Below are 21,813 nucleotides of genomic sequence, written 5' to 3'. Positions count from 1 at the left end.
CATCTCCATGTCCAAAGAGGCGTGGCAACATTGCGTGCATTAGCTCCACCCCACACGGTTTGTCAAATGTGACAACGTCGGTGCCCTGATGACTTCATGTGATGAAACGCATTAGGCCGAGCTAACGCCACACCTCTTTGGACCTGAATTTTGATGTCGTGTTATCTAAAGTTTTTGCTTTGCACCACGGGATTGTATTTTCTTAAAGTGCCTACCTGTTTTTAACCAGTGAGTAGATTTTGCACTATGTATGGTTAAAATTCAAGTTTTAGCCAGATTTACACTATGTACAGCAGTGTTCTTTGGAGATTTATTTTAGACTGTTACTACATATTTTTTCATTTTTTTACATTATTAATGTGGACTATCAATTCAGATTTTACATTATTATATTTAAATTTAGCACATTATTGATCGCTTTTTAGCATGGCAATATATATATGATACCATATCTTAATTAGCACCCCCTTTTCCTAGTTAACCCTTGTAATGAGGAGGTGGATCCACTGCTAGGTTAAATGGTGTGTGTGTGTGTGTGTGTGTGTGTGTGTGTGTGTGTGTGTGTGTGTGTGTGTGTGTGTTTTTTTAAGTTTAGCTTTTAACGGTGCAGGTTCTTGGGACACGTATTTTTGCTTCAAGACGCTCTTCCACAAAGTGTAAAAAACAGGATGAAAGCCCAGGTGCTTTCAGCAACGAGTAGCCAGTGGTAGCTACTGTGTTTCTACCCCAGGTTCTTTTTGATCTTTACACATTCTCCACATGCTTATATGTAAGCTCTGGTTTAGTGTCCCTTTTTATATGGTTATTCATCTAGTTTCCGGAGTGAAAGTGAACAGCAGAGGGCGATATTGTATTAACTGTCCCAGTAATTTACCTATGGTGATTTCTCCAATGTAAAACAATGTAGAATTTGAGGGTTCATATTCTATGCTGTAGATTTAATTAAAAAAAATGGGCTTCAAGGAATATCATACGTTTATTTGCCTCTTTTTAAGCGCTGACAGATCATTTTGACTTGAGACTGCATTTTTCAAGAGGGCTTGTGTGAATTATTGTTTCCTGTTGTATATTTAAAGCCAAAACTTTTTTTTTTTTGCTCTCTGTGGTTCACCGGGGAGATTTTCATCATTTTACTTTTTTTGTCAGGAAGTGAGAGTAGATCTTTGCAAAGTGAGGCAAACATTTTAACTCGTCTCCCCCCCCTTTATAAAATATTTGTATTTTTTTTATCCAGTTACAGCTCAATTTTTCAGATTTCACCTGATATTCTGTCCCATCAAATATAGAGGATAAATGTCCGTAGTAGCAGCAAAAAGAAAACAGCCAGAGTTTCTGAACCCTCTCCTACTGTATCAAAATGAAAACAAAATATTTGGTGTAGGGAAAATGCTTAAAGCTACCTGTATACGTTGGACGCGTGTCCAATTTATGTAAATAATAATCTCAAGGATGATATTTACCTAATTGTGCATCATACCACTGCATGAGAGTGCAGAAATACCCTTGGTGCTACCTATCTTGGTGAAGCAACGTCAAATGGTTGGGATTGTCCTACCTAGACTGTCATTGCTTCCTTATTCCATAATTGATCAGCATGGAGCCCCACTTCATGACTGAAGGTTTCTTTCCTGTAAAAACTGCAGTTACTGCAGAATCCTGACATTATTCTTCAAATGGTTATGGGTACCCTTACCAGCTCTGATATTGATCACCAATAAATTATAAATTAGTCTGTTGCAAAGGATTTGGAAATTCTATATTTGCTTAATTGTTTGAACTTGGAGATTATTGTAGTGTTCTTTAGTAACATAATAATGGTCACAGTCTGACAGCAATGCTGCTAGTTGTGAGGCTGTAGCTTAGTGTTGTCACAGCAGTAACAGCATTGTCACCTGCGGCAGGAAGTGCTGTTATTGACAGGAAACTTTGGCCACAAAAAATATTTGCTCTAAAGCAGGGGTGTCAAACTCCATTTCATTGTGGGCCACATCAGCATTATTATTGACCTCAAAAGGGCCGGATGTATCTGTAAGATTATATGTCCAGCACATCCCCTCCCCATATATTAGATGTCAAGAGCCACCCCACCATCAGAAGTTGAGTCCCCCACTCTCCCTTGCATCACGGTGCACCCCCTTACCTTATGTTGTTGCTGGGAAGAAGATGGATGAGGGCCGGATTCTGCCCACGGGCAGTGTGTTTGACACCTGTGCTCTAAAGCCTGGTACACACTTTGTTTTTGTTTTTTTAAACCCAGCAGGTTGAAAAAAAAAAAACGAAGGACCTAGGGAGGAGATCTCTATACCAATTATGCGATGTTAGTACAGCTGCTCCCTGTCAGAACACACTTGTCAGTGCTCGCAACCATTGGCTGTCAGCGCTATTTGGATGCCTATCGGATGCTGGTTTTCCAGCATGCCCATTCGACAGAAGCTGTTTTTTCGGCTGGCTGATGTACAAACGGGCTGATACCGGACAATATTTGGCCTGTGTGTACCAGGAATTAGAAAGCGATATAGAGTGGGATATGATGCCAAATATACTAAAAAAGATTAGGGCTACATTCACACAGCTGCACAGTGGTGGCCAGGGGTAGCCACCTGTCGATCACTAAACTTTCTGGCGGTTCTAAATGCTGCCTGCCAACACTGTGCGAACAGCGGCATCTGTCAGCAGCATCTGTCGGATCCGTACACTGTACAAGTCAAAGGCCATTACTGTTCACATATAACCACTCATCCAAATTAAGTCTCCGCTCAACCCTGGACACAACCAGTGTGTAGATAGGGTTCGCATTTCTGTGCAGTTCTGGCCACAGATAATCAATTAGTTTGTATGCTGCCATAGCATAGAGTGTTGCTCCATTAAGAGGCAGTGTTTAGCCACCTCTGAAGGCAGTAAATGATGCACCCCTGCCAGCATGAGCTGCCAAGGAGTTTAAATGCACACAGTGTATAGTTTTGTATGCTTCTAAGCACAGAGCTTTAAGAATCAATATGACCATACACACAGCTGCATCTACAGATGAAAGTATGCACCGTTTTTAGCAGCGTACAATAAAAGTGGAACACAGCTGCGTTTGGCACCGTATATATTTGCTGCTAATTATGCTTGTACATTTGTAAATACGGATATGAATACATGTGTAAAGTCTGTACGCAATTAAACACATCCAAACGCTAAATCTTTAGGGTGAATATTTTAGACAGGATCCTCTGCTAGCTCTGCCAGCAAGAACATGTTCTGTGCAGAAAATATGCATACGCCTTTTTATATTGATTGTGATCTTACTGACTTTTATGGCAAACCTTGAGGCTCCTATTAGAACATTAGGACCTATCTCCTTGAAATTATTGTACAAAAATTGTATATTCTAACCACCAAAGACGATGGGAGTGACAAAATCTCCCTGTGTATTTGGATGTCCTAAGACAGACTGCTCAACACAGGGAATTGGTTACTTACCCATGCATGCCTGGCTCCTACCATCTGGGAGAATTTGTCCTGCCTTGTCCAAGTGTTGTGAAGATTGTTATATATGAGTGCTTTATCATACATTTTGCTGCAGCTTCCAGCAAAGGCAAAAAGATGGCATACAACTACATATAGCATTTTTATTCAAAGATGCTTTTGCGCTAGCGAGCCCTGAAGCTTGGTTAGTATTAAGATGATATTCATTTGTTAATGACAAATGACTCTTATATATTTGCTGTGTGCTTCTGCATCTGGCATATTATCATTTAACATACAAGGAGCAAAAGAACGCAATGTAATCGGCTTACAAAGATAGCAAGCCAGCACTGGAGCTGTCCACACGTGCCATCAAAGCTTCATTTCACACATTTACCTGAAACGCAGACATCTTCGTCACATAGTTGGCAAGTGTGTTGACTCCTTTCTGGCAAAGTAAATTGGGTAGAGATCAACTGTACAGTGTGCTTATATAAGCGTTACCGATGATTACACACCATTTTGCTTTAACGATTAGTTTTATTAGGGCAGAACTTGGACCAAAGTTGGTTCACATCCACGTTTTCAGGTTTGTGTGATTTCCCAAAAGCTGCCATATTTCTATGATGTAGAGGCAGACACGGCTTTCATTTCTAGGATTTATTCCCTTTGCCTCTACAGCACTGCACATGTGTAAATTGTTTTGATTTATTGATGCGAAAACAGATGTTTAGGGCTGACCATGCATGATGCATGTTTCTTCTATAGTTTTCCTTTTAGATTTACTAAAACCATATAATATGAAGTCAAATCGATATACTTTCAATTGGTATGCAGTTAGGCAGGCCCTTGTACTACATAGTTGAAGGTAAATCTAAAGGAAACTGAATTGGAAAGTTGTACAATGTATGGCCAGCTTAAGGATTCCCAATTGGGCAGTTAGACCCACCCTGCTTTTTCTTGGATGGCATAATCCCCTAACTGTTTTTTTACTCCTCCATATTGTGTCACACTTCTCCATCTGCTCTGAGGCCTTCCTCCTTCCTAATTAGGTTTGCCACCTCATCCCTTTAAAACCGAACACATATTAATTACACAGGTTCTGTGGCTGATTAAGGAGGTAATTAAACTCACTTGGTGCCTTCTCTGCATTAAATTAGCCTCGGAACCTGTGTAATTCATATGTGTTTGGGTTTAAGGCTGGGTTCACACTATACTACACGACTTTCATCCTACTTTGCTCTGCTACATTGGTCCTACACTGATCCTACATTGGTCCTACACTGATCCTACATTGGTCCTACATTTATCCTACATTGGTCCTACATCCATCCTACTTTAATGAACAGGATACTACTTTGATCCGACTTCGCCCTGGACTTGAAGTCCGACATTCAATGAGTGGGTATCTGACTTGGATCCCTGCCAATATCAGGCACTGTTTGATATGAATCTTGAGGGGGAACTCAACGCCAAATTTTAAGCAAAAAAACGGCATGGGTTCCCCTCCAAGAGCATACCAGGCCCATGGGTCTGGTGCGGATTTAAAGGGGAACCCCCTACGCTGAAAAAGCGGCGTGGGGTCCCCCCCCCAAAATCCATACCAGACCCATATCCGAGCAGCAGCACGGCCGGTCAGGAAAGGGGGTGGGGACGCGCGAGCGATCCCTCCTTAACCCACGCCGTTTTTTCGGTGTAGGGGGTTCCCCTTTAAATCCGCACCAGACCCATGGGCCTGGTATGCTCTTGGAGGGGAACCCATGCCGGTTTTTTGCTTAAAATTTTGTCTGGAGTTCCCCCTCAAGATCAGTAGAATACAAGACGCATGCCAAAGTCGGAGCGTGCAAGACTGCGTTCCGACTTTGATCCTACTTCAATGATGTTCAATGGAGTGAAGCAGGATCAAAGTCGGACCAAAGTAGTACAGGGAGCGTTTGCAAAGTCGGACCGACATGTGTCGGACCAGTTAAGACGGCTTCCATAGGGAAACATTGCTTTTCACACGTCATGCGACATGAGCTCCCAATGTCGGAGCGTATGTCGGACTAGTGTGAACCCAGCCTAAAGGGATGAGGTGGCAACTTTATTCCTAATCTTGGCCACAGGCCTGTTGCCCAAGATAAATGAATGCCTGGTCCAGTTGCATTTCAAAGCTGACTTCCATGTTTCATGTCACTTTAGTTCATTTGGACCAAATGAGCTATTTCCTTTGCTAACTGTTGCTGTAGCTCTTGGCGCTGTATGTACTGTATGTAGATTCAGCTACATACAGTACACGGAGCTGGATCCTGGCTGTTTTCATCTTACACCCAGAACAACATAGTCCGGCTGAGCAACGCTTGGGTCAGGGGCACAGCACTACATCCTCTAGATCAGAGGTACTACCTTACCCCTACTCCCCTGGGCCCAACCCATAGCAGGCATATAACTCCACTCCCTACACCACTTCAGCCTCATGCATATTGGGCATACAAAATGCTACTTATACAGGCTTATTTTTGTATTATTATTCAACCTGTATAAGCAACTTTTATGTTCACTTATTTGACCCTGCACATTTAGGCAAATGTGGAGCGCTTTCAGGCTGAAAAAATAAAAACCCCCATCACAAGCGCATCTTTTCAGGGGAGCTTTTCAGAAAACGATTGACACACATAAATGCTGTGCTTAGGCGCATTCAACGTTTTTCAAATGTATATCAATTAAAGTAAAAAATTAGCAGAGCCAATTGACCTCCAAACATGGTGTGTATTATGACATCCAGTTACATTTTGGTCTCTTCTGACCAGACTATATTCTCCCAGTATTTCTTTATCGTACATCACGGGACACAGAGCGGCATATTCATTACTATATGGGTTATATGGAGTACCTTCAGGTGTTGACACTGGCAATCTCAAACAGGAAATGCCCCTCCCTATATAACCCCCTCCCATAGGAGGAGTACCTCAGTTTTTACGCCAGTGTCTTAGGTGTTAGTCATGGTTTAGCTTGCCTCCGCATCCTTGGGATTAGGTGAGCTACCGGTTCTGTCCAAAAAAGCCTCAGCGCTAAAGTGGTCAGTAACCGGACCCCAAACCCTTGGGGTATAGCCCATAATGCTTTTCTTTTTAGAGAGCTGGACCCTGGGCCCAGAACTTAGAAACCTTTGGGTGCCTAATGTTTTCTGTTGCCAGGGTGCTATATGGGCCCAGGACAGTGGATCCTTCATAGGAACCCAGGGCCTGAAGGTCTAGACATCCCCACGGAGATGGGGGAAGATTGGGCCTCTTGCTTGGCAAAGTCCTGCGGCATGGAGCAGGTAAGTGAGGGGAAAACTTGCGGAACTTGGTTCTTAGCAGGTTTTTTTCTGGGGGGTCACAGGGGACATGCCTAAAGTTATGCACTGCATCTGGCAAACTAGTCACATATCATAAAGATAGGATGGCTCTATATGTATTATTCCCCATAAGATGTGACCTCCCTTGTAGTGTTGGAAAAGCATTGAGTGGGGCCTGTGTGATATAAAAATATATGTGTGTGTCAGAGAGCTGTGCTTACCTGCAAGCCTCCAGGCGATGCTCCATTCAGTCTTCCTCCTCAGAGCCTGCAAAGCAGGCAAAACGCTGACCTCCTCATGGTTCCAGGCTGCAGGCTGCAGTTTGCTGGAACAGAGAGGTCCCTTCCTCCCAAACCCCCCCCCCCCCTGTCGGGAGGGGCATTTCCTGTTTGAGATTGCTGGGGGGGGAAGGGCGGGTCAGTGGCTTAAGGAAGGGGCGGCCCTTCCTTGTTTGTTCCATTCAATACTTTGGAACGGGGGAGGAAAGACCAGAGCGGCAGCACGGGGCGCCGAGGACACAGTGGCCAGAAAGGATATTGCAGTCTTCAGAAGACTGTTTTTCAAGCCTAGAAATAGGCTGTTTTCTTTTCCATCTCATAGTTTTTCTTTGCAATACTACTCAGGGGGACAGAATGTTTTTTCTTTCCTGGATTTGAAACAAAAACGAAAAAAAAAAAAAAAAAAAAGTCATCTAGGGGAGAGGAAGCATTTTTTATCCCCCAAACAGGTGTTTGGGCAATTAACTTTTATAGTTCCAAATACCAATAGGTAGCAGGTGTACCTTGGTATTGTACCATGGCATCCGGAGAGTCTAAGGTCTCGGACAAAGTTATGCCGCTGCTTTCCCCACAGGGAGCCTTGGGGCCATCGGGATCTGGGGCTGGAGCTGGCGCGGGTCAGTCCAACCCTAAGATGGTCACGGACGAGGTATTACTCACCTCTTTAAGAGAGATGGAGAAAAGAATGGGAAAAATGATAGCCACAGCTATGCGGGGCAGTAAACGGATTAGATCTCCGTCGCCCGAGCGCAGACCCTCAGAAGAGGAGGTCCTTTCCTCAGGGGAATTGGACGACCTCTTGGACAAGGACCAAGTAGGTTCAGGGATCGAAGATCCGGATACAGAGGAGTCTGGAGCAGTCTCCCAAGGGGAGAGCTGGTGGACTCAAGCCTTAACGGACTTGGTCCATAAATGCATTCAACTTGCCAGTACCAGATCTCCAGGTATCTACGGTTTCAGCTTTGGGCTCACTGAGGGCGCCTCAAAGCAATGCAGTATTTCCGATCCACCCTCTACTAGAGGGAGTTTTGTTCCAAGATTGGAACAAGCCAGAAAAATCTTCTTACCACCTAAAAGATTCTCTGCCCTATATCCTATGGAAGATAAATTTTCCAAGAAATGGGCTACTCCTGCAGTGGACGCAGCCATCTCATGTATTGACAAATCATTAACATGCCCTGTAGAAAACATACAGGTATTCAAGGATCCAGTTGATAAACGCTTGGAAGCACTACTTAAGAACTCCTTCACTACTGCAGGGGCAGTAGTACAGCCAGCTGTGGCTGCGATTGGGGTTGCTCAAGCATTATCGGATCAGGTTAAGCAGATGCTTAAACTTATTCCTGCCCAGCAGGCAGAAGAATTTTCGGATGTCCCTAAGGCCATATGTTTTACAGTAGACGCAATTAAGGATTCTTTCCAGCAAGCGTCACGTTTATCGTTATCCCTTATCCATATGAGAAGACTCTTATGGTTAAAAAGCTGGGAGGCCGAGCCCCCATGCAAGAAGCTCCTGGTAGGGTTCCCCTTCCATGGAGGACGACTCTTCGGAGAAGACCTAGATAAATACATTCAAACCATTTCAAATGGCAAAAGTACTCTCTTGCCAACTAAGAGGAAGTTTCAGGGGCCTGCGTTTAAACGACAGTACTCCCCTGGGCAGGGGCCCTCTAATGCCAAACAGTATCGACGGCCTCCTGCGAAAGCAAACTTCGGCTTCAACAGCAAATCACAAGGACAGGCTGCTAAAGGCAGAAAGCAGTGGGTTCGCAAACCCAGCCCCCAAGCCGACCTTATGAAGGGGCGCCCCCACCCACGAAGGTGGGGGGAAGGCTGCGACTCTTTTCAGAGGTTTGGGAAGCCAGCATTCCCGACGAGTGGGTACGGTCTTCCGTGGCCACGGGCTACAAATTAGATTTCCTAAGGTTTCCTCCTCTTCATTTCCAGGAGTCGAGGATTCCAAACGATCCGGAGAAAGGAGCCGCATTAATGTCGGCATTAAATCATCTACTTTCCCAGGAAGTAATAGTAGAGGTACCAGTCCTGGAACAGGGGCTAGGTTTCTACTCCAACCTATTCATCATCCCGAAGTCCAATGGAGATGTCAGGCCAATTTTGGACCTAAAGATGGTAAATACATACCTAAAGATCCGCTCATTTCGGATGGAAACCGTGCGGTCAGCAGCTACCACACTCCAAAAGGACGACTTCATGGCGTCCATAGACATAAAGGATGCCTACCTTCATCTTCCAATTTATCAGCCACATCAAAGATATCTACGCTTCATGGTGGCTTCGCGTCACTTCCAATTCGTGGCGCTTCCCTTCGGGTTGGCTACGGCCCCCCGGGTGTTCACGAAGGTCCTAGCTCCAATCCTAGCCAAACTAAGGATCCAAGGGGTCACGATCCTAGCATACCTGGACGACCTCCTAGTCATAGATCACTCGTCTCCCGGCTTGGAGCGAGCAGTGGCCCTCACGGTCCAATACCTCGAGAAGTTCGGCTGGGTCCTAAATCGAGAAAAGTCAGCTTTCCTGCCCACAAGGCAGTTGGAATATCTCGGCATGAGATTAGACACAGAACAACAAAGAGTGTTTCTACCTCTGAGGAAGGTCAAAGCCATCAAGGAATTCTACTGGTTCTAAGCAAGAAGGAACCGACTATTCGCCTATGTATGAGATTACTAGGCAAGATGGTGGCCACATTCGAGGCGGTACCATACGCCCAGAGCCACACTCGCATCCTGCAGGCAGCCATCCTGTCAGCATGGAGCAGAAGGCCGCAGGCCTTGGATATCCCGTTGCCGCTCTCATCAAGAGTCCGACAAAGTCTGTGCTGGTGGTTAGACCCTCAGAATCTACTGAAGGGGAAGTCTTTCAGCCCAGTGGCTTGGAAGATAGTGACCACAGACGCCAGCCTGACGGGCTGGGGAGCAATTTTGGATGGTTGCACTCGCCAAGGTACTTGGGCAACGCCAGAGAAGCAGTTGCCCATCAACATCTTGGAGCTCAGAGCTGCTCGACTAGCCCTCAGGGCTTGGACGTCAAAATTGCAGGGGTTCCCGGTGAGAATTCAATCAGACAATGCCACGGCCGTGGCATACATAAATCACCAAGGGGGAACCAGGAGTCAAGCCGCTCAGAGAGAGGTGAGCTTGATTCTCCTATGGGCAGAGGCTCATGTGCCCTGCATATCGGCAATATTCATTCCAGGAGTGGACAACTTTCAGGCGGACTTCTTAAGCCGCCAGACTCTTTTGCCGGGGGAATGGTCTCTGCATCCACAAATCTTTCAAGCACTCTGCCAAAGATGGGGAGTGCCGGACGTGGATATCATGGCATCGAGACTCAACAAGAAGCTAGACAGGTTCATGTCCCGCTCAAGGGATCCGATGGCCTGCGGAACCGATGCGTTGGTTTGCCCTTGGCATCAGTTCAAACTTCTTTATGCGTTTCCCCCGCTCCAGTTACTACCCCGCCTGCGGCGCAGGATCCGGGTGGAGCACATACCAGTCATCCTGGTAGCTCCAGCATGGCCCAGAAGGGCATGGTACTCACTAATCTTAAAGATGGTAGTGGGAGACCCTTGGACTCTTCCTCTACGGCCAGACCTGCTATCGCAAGGTCCGATCCTCCACCCTGCCTTACGGCATCTAAATTTGACGGCCTGGAAACTGAATCCCTGATTCTCAGGGGTAGAGGTCTGTCTCGGAAAGTAATCTCTACCCTAATCAGAGCCAGGAAACCGGTCTCTAGGGTGATTTATTACAGGGTCTGGAAGGCCTATGTAGGCTGGTGTGAGTCCAAGCGATGGCTTTCTCGCAAATTTACCATCGATAGAGTATTAAGTTTTCTCCAGCTAGGAGTGGATAAAGGATTGGCATTAAGCATAATCAAAGGACAGATTTCTGCTCTGTCAGTGTGGTTTCAGCGGCCGCTGGCCACCCACTCGCTGGTTAAGACCTTCCTTCAAGGGGTCTTACGTATTAAACCTCCAGTTGGCTGAAATTCCTTTGGTTTTACTGACAAGAAAGTTAGTATTTTTGGTCGCCATAGTTTCCGCAAGAAGAGTATCGGAACTGGCGGCCTTATCCTGTAAGGAACCATATCTTATTTTTCATAAGGACAGGGTCGTTCTCCGCCCTCATCCTTCCTTCCTACCGAAGGTTGTATCCAGTTTTCATTTGAACCAGGATTTGGTATTACCATCCTTCTTCCCTAAACCTACTTCCAGAAAGGAAGGGTTGCTGCATACCTTGGATATCATCAGGGCCATGAAGGCCTATCTTAAAGCTACAAAGAAGATCCGGAAAACAGATGTGCTGTTCGTATTACCGGATGGGCCCAAGAAGGGGCAGGCAGCTGCAAAGTCCACCATTTCTAGGTGGATTAAGCAATTAATCACTCAGGCCTACGGCTTGAAAGGGTTGCCTCCTCCAGTATCATTAAAGGCTCATTCTACTAGGGCCATGGGCGCCTCCTGGGCAGCACACCACCAGATCTCTATGGCTCAAGTTTGCAAGGCGGCAACCTGGTCTTCTGTCCACACGTTTACAAAGTTCTACCAGTTGGACGTAAGAAGGAATTCTGATACAGCCTTTGGGCAGGCAGTGCTGCAGGCTGCAGTTTGAGACCCTCGGAATCCGGGGGCTCCTCTTTTTTGAGTTAAATTTAAAATTTAAGATTATTTTTCTCAACTAAGTTGGATTTATTATGATTTGAGTATTCTCTAAATTAAATCCTTTTGTCTTGGAGATGTTCTCCCTCCCCTCATTGTGAGCATTGCTTTGGGACATCCCATATAGTAATGAATATGCCGCTCTGTGTCCCGTGATGTACGATAAAGAAAAAGGGATTTTTAATACAGCTTACCTGTAAAATCCTTTTCTTGGAGTACATCACGGGACACAGAGCTCCCACCCCTCTTTTTGGGGACCATTTTGGGAGGCATACTGCTTGCTACAAAACTGAGGTACTCCTCCTATGGGAGGGGGTTATATAGGGAGGGGCATTTCCTGTTTGAGATTGCCAGTGTCAACACCTGAAGGTACTCCATATAACCCATATAGTAATGAATATGCCGCTCTGTGTCCCGTGATGTACTCCAAGAAAAGGATTTTACAGGTAAGCTGTATTAAAAATCCCTTTTTCACAGGCATGTCTAAATGTCGTGCAGCAAATGAAAGTGCAGATGTCATCCACCTATGACAACTTTTAACCCAATGCTACTGGGTTCACATACAGTAGGTGTTTGTGATATTGTGCTTTTAGCACGACAGCGTCGCGCTGATACTCGGCGACAGGGTGCCGAGATCGCGCCGACATCTCACACTCACTGGAATAGTGACAGCACATCCCAGCAAGCGCGTCATAGAAGCGACGGGAGATCCGACTTGGATTCCCGCCAATTCTACACGTGTGCGGCGTTTGTTATGAATCCTGAGGGGGAAGTCCCCGCCGGATTTTAAATAAAAATCCGGCATGGGTCCCCCCTCAGGAGCATACCGGGCCCTTAGGTCTGTTATGGGTTGTAAGGAGAGCCCCCCTACGCCGAAAAAAACGGCGTAGGGGGTCCCCCTACAATCCATACCAGACCCGTATCCAAAGCACGCTACCCGGCCAGCCAGGAAGGGAGTGGGGACGAGCGAGCGCCCCCCCCCTCCTGAGCCGTACCAGGCTGCATGCCCTCAACATGGGGGGGTTGGGTGCTCTGGGGCAGGGGGGCGCACTGCGGCCCCCCCCACCTCAGAGCACCCTGTCCCCATGTTGATGAGGACAGGGCCCCTTCCCGACAACCCTGGCCGTTGGTTGTCGGGGTATGCGGGCGGGAGGCTTATCGGAATCTGGGAGCCCCCTTTAATAAGGGGGCCCCCAGATACCGGCCCCCCACCCTAAGTGAATGAGTATGGGGTACATCGTACCCCTACCCATTCACCTGCAAGAAAAGTGGTAAAAACACAAATAAACCACACAGTGTATTAAAATATTTTATTTTTCTGCTCCGGAGGCCGCCCCCTGTCTTCTTTATTAGCTCTTTTACCAGGGGGGGCTTCTTCTTTGACGTCTTCGGGTGGGTGGGGGCCGCCGTCTGGTTCTCTTCCACCGCCGGGGGGGGGGGGGCTTTTAAAAAAGCCCCCACCCCCCCGGCGGGTTTCCTCCGGCGTCTTCGGCGGGGCTCTTCTTCTTCCGCTATCCCGACGGGTCTTCTCAACTCTCCGGGGTTCTCCTTCTGTCTTCGCCGCTCTCCGTTGTTGACTCGGCGCACCCCGGTTCTTCGTCTCGCTGTCCGGTGTCTTCTTCCGTGATGTACGTCTTCTCCTTCCGTGCTGTGACGAGTTCTTCTTCCGTGCTGTGACGTCATGTTCTTCACTTCTCTCCTTCTCCCGATGTTGCCACGCCGGTCCTCCTCGCTGAAATGACGGATGCGCGCCTTGCATCGGACCTATATAGGCCTCACAGTCCCATCATGCTCTGTACCTACCCATGTGATACCTACCACGTGGGTAGGTATCACATGGGTAGGTACAGAGCATGATGGGACTGTGAGGCCTATATAGGTCCGATGCAAGGCGCGCATTCGTCATTTCAGCGAGGAGGACCGGCGTGGCAACATCGGGAGAAGGAGAGAAGTGAAGAACATGACGTCACAGCACGGAAGAAGAACTCGTCACAGCACGGAAGGAGAAGACGTACATCACGGAAGAAGAACCGGGGTGCGCCGAGTCAACAACGGAGAGCGGCGAAGACAGAAGGAGAACCCCGGAGAGTTGAGAAGACCCGTCGGGATAGCGGAAGAAGAAGAGCCCCGCCGAAGACGCCGGAGGAAACCCGCCGGGGGGGTGGGGGCTTTTTTAAAAGCCACCCCCCCCCGGCGGTGGAAGAGAACCAGACGGCGGCCCCCACCCACCCGAAGACGTCAAAGAAGAAGCCCCCCCTGGTAAAAGAGCTAATAAAGAAGACAGGGGGCGGCCTCCGGAGCAGAAAAATAAAATATTTTAATACACTGTGTGGTTTATTTGTGTTTTTACCACTTTTCTTGCAGGTGAATGGGTAGGGGTACGATGTACCCCATACTCATTCACTTAGGGTGGGGGGCCGGTATCTGGGGGCCCCCTTATTAAAGGGGGCTCCCAGATTCCGATAAGCCTCCCGCCCGCATACCCCGACAACCAACGGCCAGGGTTGTCGGGAAGGGGCCCTGTCCTCATCAACATGGGGACAGGGTGCTCTGAGGTGGGGGGGGCCGCAGTGCGCCCCCCTGCCCCAGAGCACCCAACCCCCCCATGTTGAGGGCATGCAGCCTGGTACGGCTCAGGAGGGGGGGGGGGGGCGCTCGCTCGTCCCCACTCCCTTCCTGGCTGGCCGGGTAGCGTGCTTTGGATACGGGTCTGGTATGGATTGTAGGGGGACCCCCTACGCCGTTTTTTTCGGCGTAGGGGGGCTCTCCTTACAACCCATAACAGACCTAAGGGCCCGGTATGCTCCTGAGGGGGGACCCATGCCGGATTTTTATTTAAAATCCGGCGGGGACTTCCCCTTCAGGATTCATAACAAACGCCGCACACGTGTAGAATTGGCGGGAATCCAAGTCGGATCTCCCGTCGCTTCTATGACGGCTCTGTATCCATCGCGGCAAGCCAGCTCGGCGCTGGCTCCCGCGATGGGGCTCGTAGGTGCTCAATCTCGCTGAGAAAGAGAGCGAGATTGACACAAAATCGGGTTCACCTACTGTATATGCGACTTGGATGCGGTTTTTAAGCCGCATCGAATTTGCATGACATTTGAATGTGACTGGCTCTCAATGGAGCCGGTTCACACATGTCCGGGTGGCTGCGGTGTAGTTTCAAAAAGGGTCCTGTGCGTTTTTGGGTCCAGTTCAAGTGTGAATTCGGGCAAAAATGAGCTGCACCTGAATTGGTATACAGAAACGCACCAACCCTGGATTGCAAACTACAGACACGCATATATGAACTCTGCCTTACTCTCCATGCAAGAGTGTGAAGGAGTATTGGTAGGTGTGAGGAATAAAAACAATGAGGCAAGTAATATATTTTGAATCCTAATTTTGTGAACGTGGATGCTGTTATTTGGGGGGGGAGGGCATGGTCCACTTGAACACAAGAAGGGGATGCAACATTCTGGTAAATGGTCATATGTATGTTTTTAAAAGTAAAAGAAATTCTATACAGCTGTGTATTGTGTTTTTGTAATGAGTTGTTCTGTATTTACAGGATGTGTTTGTGTTTAGACATGAGCTAGCAATGCTCAGAATATCAACGTTTATGGGTATTGTCATGTTTGGAGGCATGTGCAGCCTTTTCTACACACAGATTGTTGGTATACTAACCGTAAGTAATTGTCTGTATTCATATTCTATTTACTGATGCCACTTTAGACTTTTGAATTGTACATTGCGGTGTTCCTCCATTTGCACCAGCAAATGTCTAAATAATGCTTAAAAATAATGATTAAAAAGCAAAACATTTATGACCTATTAACAACACCTTACAAGGCAGCAATAAAATGAGTCTCAAAAATGTTCTTATTCAGCAACACTGTATTTCTGCACAGCTGCATGTTATTAATTTTATATGTGTTTATTTGTATCATGTAACAGTATTAGATTAGGTAACAAATAAAATCATGACATATTTCACCAACCAGCAGTGTATTATATCCCACTGGAGCATTGTGGAATACACCCATGTTATGTTATGTGAGGCAACATCAGTTTGTCATACCATGTGACAGTAAAGTATATTTTTCAGCTGTGTATTTATATTAGACAGCAGCAGCAGCAACTGATCTCATTAGGCAATCATGTTATAATTACCCAGGATATAATATTATATGACTTGGCAACTAATGCATTATACCTATCAAAGGCACAATGCAACAGTATAATTATATTAGTGATTAACATGTTATTGTTATGCTGGTCAATTGCATTTCAGCCCTCTCCCCTTCTAAAAGCAGTTAAAAGAGAAGTTGGGCTTTTTTTTTTTTTTTTTTAAATCATGCTAACCTATGCAGCATCAGTCCCCCGCCGGTTCTGGGACTGAGAATTGAGCGATCACTGACTGCTGATCGCTTGGTTCTCAGAGCTTCATGAGCAGGCTGACTGTCCGTCACCCGTCTCTGCTCTTCCCCCCCCCCCCCGGGCTCGCTGGAGTGCTAGGCTGTGAAGGGGATAGGAGTGGCTGGCTCAGACTCAGTGGCTCGCTGGCATGTGGGTGGATCCTGACTTTATTGCTGCTGGAGCATGCTGTCTGCTGAAAATGGGTTCATATGAGTGCAGATCGAAATGCACTCCTGTGATCCACAGGAGAAGTACGGCCAAACAAGCTTTGACTGCACTTCTCCTTTTAACCACTTCCGGACCAGCTTACACTGATATGCAGTGACATTTTGAAGAGGGATATCTTTGTTATGGCAGCAGCTAGCTGCAATAACCCCGGTATCCTCTTCTTCAGTGAGTAGTCCGGTTTCCGGTAATAGTGGTCTCTGCGGCAGATTCGCAGCAGGATCACTTTTATCGGCGGCGGGAGAAGGCCCTCCCACCATGCTCCGGTGCCCTCTGCCGCTTACCGGAGCCGTTGGTAATGTCGGTGGCGATCAGATCCTCCTTCCTGCTTGGTATGGGGAAGATGGTCCCCACCCGCCTCCATATCATTGCAGGGCAGAAGCGACATCAAAACGTCCCTTCCGCCCATAGCTCTTAAAGGCCTATTTTTTCTTTTTTTACATTTCAGTGTAAATATAAGATCTGAGGTCTTTTTGACCCCAGATCTCATATTTAAGAGGTCCTATCATGCTTTTTTTCTATTGCAAGGGATGTAATAGGAATAAAAGTGACACAATTATTTTGTTTTGTAAAATAAAAATAAGAAATAAAAGGTAAAATAAATGTAAACGCGATGGCGTCCACGAGCAGGCACAATTTTGAAGTGTGACGTGTTGGGTATCCATTTACTCTGCATAACATTATCTTTCACAATATAAACATTTTTTTTACTAACTTTACTGTTTTATTTTTTAATTAGAATTTTTTCCAAAAGTGCGCTTGTAAGACTGCTGCGCAAATACGGTGTGACAAAGTATTGCTACAACTGCCATTTTATTCTCTAGAGTGTTAGACTTTTTTTTTAACATGTTTTTTTTGGGGGGGGGGGGGGGGGTTCTAAGTGATTTTCTAGCAAACAACAAATCTCAGAAAGAGGCTTGATCCTTAGGTGGTTAAACCCCCCCTGCTCTCAGTCAGAGCTTTAGCTGCTTTCCTTCCAGTAACTGACCTCTGACAGTCTCTTGTCTCCTTTACCTCTTTTTAAAGACAAGTACATATCCCAATAGTGCTGAGTAATCTGTTGTGTAAAGCCTTTCTCAGCCAGAGAATGGAGCCATGTACTGTTTTTGCTCAGGAGCAGAGGTAATAGACTTGTGGCTGCAGCTACAGGTTTGCCTGCTTCATTCAGGGATCAAACCATCTCACTGGTTGGTGATCAAGGAACAAGACCTTTTGAAGAACTACAGTTGCCAAACCGATCTATGCTCCCCCCCCCCCCCCCCCCAAATCATAGATTGGTGCGCTGTAAATTTATTTTTTGCGCTAGATTAACTTTTTCATCGAAACCTTCTGTCATGTGACCACTCCATTCACATCACTGTTGGCAGGGAGCTATAATGTGCACTGAGTTGCACATGCGCTCAGGGACTACATTTCTCATTAGATTTTTCAATTCAAACCTGCTGGAAGCGTAAGGTGGTGTAGTATTTGAGACACAGGAAAGAGAAGATTTATTTTGAGTCATTTCCTGGCTACAGCCAAATACAACACAACATGGAGTGAGGGTGGATGTTACTGGGTAGTAGCAAAGAACATCATTCTACTGGTAATGTCCACTTATTGTGACCGTGGCAACATTTAATCACCCCTATAGTTCTGGGATCTGCATGGGGATGTGCTGATGACCGCCATATAGGACATGAGGATGCTGTGTAATTAATGCAGCCTGAAATGAGGAATTGGGTTTTCTAAGATTCGCTGCTTCGAGTGGATAGATGTCTTCAGTGCTGGAGATTCAGGGCTGTTGATTAGATGAAAAAATGAAAATGGATTTTGCATCAAACTAACTTTCAAACGGGCCTTTCTTCTTGATAAGTCTTTTAAATAGCCAGTAAGGGGCATTGTAATGCAAAACTCTTTCTGTGGGTGTATATGTGTGTGTGTAATAAATAAATAAATAAATAAAAATATATATATATATATATATATATATATATATATATATATATATATATATATATATATATATATATATATATATATATATATATATATATATATATATATATATATATATATATATATATATTTTTTTTTTTTTTTTTTATTTTTTTATATATATATATTTTATTTTTTTTTTTTTTTGCAGACTTTTTCTTATAGCTGCACTGGGAGAACAATTTTTTGGTTGACATTTATTTCTGTTTTACTACTTGTGCTTGTGCCAGACGTGTGCACAGTGCTTGCGAACAAGCAGTCATTTGACAGCTCAGATCTCAGGAATAATGGAGTGTTATTATGAGTAATTGTCAGTCAAAGTATCGCAACACTAACTAATAAATGGACTGATAATGAGGGGGTTATCGGCTGGTATTCAAGTGATTAAGCATTGTTTACAGAAGATAATGGAGCAAACTTGCTGATGCATAAAAGCTAATCCATATTTGCTATGTGGTGGACTCTAGAGGACTTTTACATGCATGCATGCATACATACATACATACATATATTCTTATATATATAATGGTGTGTGTGTATGTGTGTGTGTGTGTATATACATATATACACATTATGATCATATGTAATTATTATTATTTCTGGATAACCCAAACAGTGCTGACAGTCTCATGTAATGCATGTACCAAGGTTTTCACATATATTTTATATGCTCTTCTTTAGCGGCTGTAACCATCTGTTGCCTGCATTGTAGAGTGGTGTCAATATAGTATGGGTATTAATACAGTAGATATACACTGTTTCAGCTATCTTTGTTTAGTTTTTAGTTTTTTATTAACCACTTACCCCCCGGACCATATTGCTGCCCAAAGACCAGAGTACTTTTTGCGATTCGGGACTGCGTCGCTTTAACAGACAATTGCGCGGTCGTGCGACGTGGCTCCCAAACAAAATTGGCGTCCTTTTTTTCCCACAAATAGAGCTTTCTTTTGGTGGTATTTGATCACCTCTGCGGTTTTTATTTTTTGCGCTATAAACAAAAATAGAACGACAATTTTGAAAAAAATGAATATTTTTTACTTTTTGCTGTAATAAATATCCCCCAAAAATATATAAAAAAAACATTTTTTTTCCTCAGTTTAGGCCGATACGTATTCTTCTACATATTTTTCGTAAAAAAAAATCGCAATAAGCGTTTATTGATTGGTTTGCGCAAAAGTTATAGCGTTTACAAAATAGGGGGTATTTTTATGGCATTTTTATTAATATTTTTTTTACTAGTAATGGCGGCGATCAGCGATTTTTTTTTTTTGGTATTGCGACATTATGGCGGACACTTCGGACATTTTTGACACATTTTTGGGACCATTGGCATTTTTATAGCGATCAGTGCTATAAAAATGCATTAGATTACTATAAAAATGCCACTGGCAGTGAAGGGGTTAACACTAGGGGGCGGGGAAGGGGTTAAGTATGCCTGGGTGTGTTCTTACTGTGGGGGGTGGGGGTGGCCTCACTAGGGGAAACACTGATCCTCGGTTCATACAGTGTATGAACCGAAGAAAAGCATTTCCCCTGCTGACAGGAACGAGAGCTGTGTGTTTACACACACAGCTCCCGTTCCCCGCTCTGTACCGAGCGATCGCGTGTGCCCGGCGGCGATCGCGCCCGCCGGGCACACGCACGGGAGTCGGGGGCGAGCGGGGGGCGCGTGCGCGCGCCTCCGGCGGCGCGCGTGCGCCCCTAGTGGCGGCTAAAAGGTAGGACGTCATAATACGTGATCTCGCCTAGGAGAGCCACCTTGTGGACGTATTATGACGGTGCGGCGACGGCAAGTGGTTAAACCTGGGCTGCTAAAATCACTAAGATCATCAAATCATTGAAATCCAGACATTTTTTTTAATTAAAAACATTTTTTTTTTCGTGTTCCAAAGTTGTGAACTGAAGCAATACGCTTTAACACATGCTTATATTTGCAGTTGGCTTTATATGCAGTCCGGTGATTTATAGATCCCTCCAGGTAGGCCTTGATTAATTAATGGGCCATAAGTCTAGTCCTAGTCTCATTTATATTAATCATGTTGATAAATGAAATCTGTGGCAGGTTTGGACATTCTGCCTCAAATGTTAAGTGAGTGAATATGAAAAATGTGACACTGCTGTTCCATGTTTTATAGGAAAGTACAATGTTTGTAATATAATCTGTATCTCAGAATTGCAGAAACAACTTACTAATTTTGTTCTCTGCATGTTTTTCATGTCTTCTTCTGATCATTTTGTTTATTATAAGGAGTTATTTAAAGGTCCCTATGATACCTACAAATATTAGAGTAGGGTGGCTCCACCAACATTTCAGATGTCATCACAGACGTGTAAGACAGTATCCACTTTCCTTTTTCAAATATTTTATTGAATTTTATAATGGTCAACAAAATTCCATTGACAGAGCATGTACAATAATATAATAGGAATATACATTCCATTGACAGAGCATGTTCAATAATATAATAGGAATATAGATTACATTGATAGAGCATGTACAATAATTTAATGGGAATATACATTCCATTGACAGAGCATGTACAACAATATAATAGGAATGTACATTCCATTGATAGAGCATGTACACCAATATAATGGGAACATACATTCCATTGACAGAGCATGTACAATAGTATAATAGAAAAAGGCCTAAACATTCAGGAAAGCATCTCTTATAAATATAAATGAAAATAGAGAACACATTGGGTTGTAGGATAAGATTATGTAATATGAAGTATCATAATCATAGCTTCATGACCGCTATTTTGACAACAATTAATATTGAGAAATGAAGTTGATTGAAATAATATAATCATGTAATCTTTGAAGAGAATAGACGTGAGTGAGCCTATAAAGAAATATGAAGTTAATGTGTTGTAGAATAGCTGGGGGGAATAAATTGGGCTAAACCAGGGCCAGGTTCCTTCTTTTGGCTTGGCTTTATCTGGTGTGAATGTCAAAAATCCCAACCATTCAAAACATCTTCTATCACAGTTGGTATGACAGTATCCACTTTCATATATGTGTTCAGATTGTTTTTTGCCAACAAGATGAAAAGAAACTAAAAGGCAACTCCTCCCAAGATCCTAATCCCATGCAGAACGTTTTTTGGTTGGACTACTAGGTCATGTGTAGTCTTATCTTAATGCTGCAATTTTTTCTCCTACTATAAGCATCAAGTAATCCATCTCTAAATGTGCTATTGTGCAGAAACTTCATATGCCAATGGTCGGTCATATTGCATGCGTGTCCTCTGCAGGGTGACTGGTCCAATATCCACCACCTTTTAGTTTTAAGACGTAGCACCACCTGCAGTAAGAAGATCTGAAGTTTTCAACCTCCCTGGTCTTTGCACACGTATCTATGCCTTTATAACTTGACTGACTGCATATTTATTAGGAAGCTAACTACCACTGCACCTCTCAGACAGTTCTAGTCTGCAAGGTGCAGGCAGGCATGGGGAAGAAGGAATGCAAGCAACATGG

The 21,813-nt window shown here is 44.9% G+C and overlaps 1 protein-coding gene across 2 annotated transcripts in view; it reads left to right on the top strand.

Moving 5' to 3' along the window:
• ZDHHC21 (zinc finger DHHC-type palmitoyltransferase 21) overlaps positions 1 to 21,813 on the top strand; it is a 65,386-nt gene that overhangs the window by 30,748 nt on the left and 12,825 nt on the right. For both annotated transcript variants that reach the window (XM_040358505.1, XM_040358509.1), the window contains exon 6: positions 15,279 to 15,395. In XM_040358505.1, coding sequence (XP_040214439.1) covers positions 15,279 to 15,395 — 117 coding nt within the window. The remainder of the gene's footprint in view (positions 1 to 15,278; positions 15,396 to 21,813) is intronic.

The sequence above is a fragment of the Rana temporaria genome, chromosome 1, assembly GCF_905171775.1.
Source record: "Rana temporaria chromosome 1, aRanTem1.1, whole genome shotgun sequence".
Classification (NCBI taxonomy): Eukaryota; Metazoa; Chordata; class Amphibia; order Anura; family Ranidae; genus Rana; species Rana temporaria.
The sequence above is the reverse complement of the archived record's forward strand: the minus strand, read 5'-3'. Positions and strand labels throughout refer to the sequence as shown.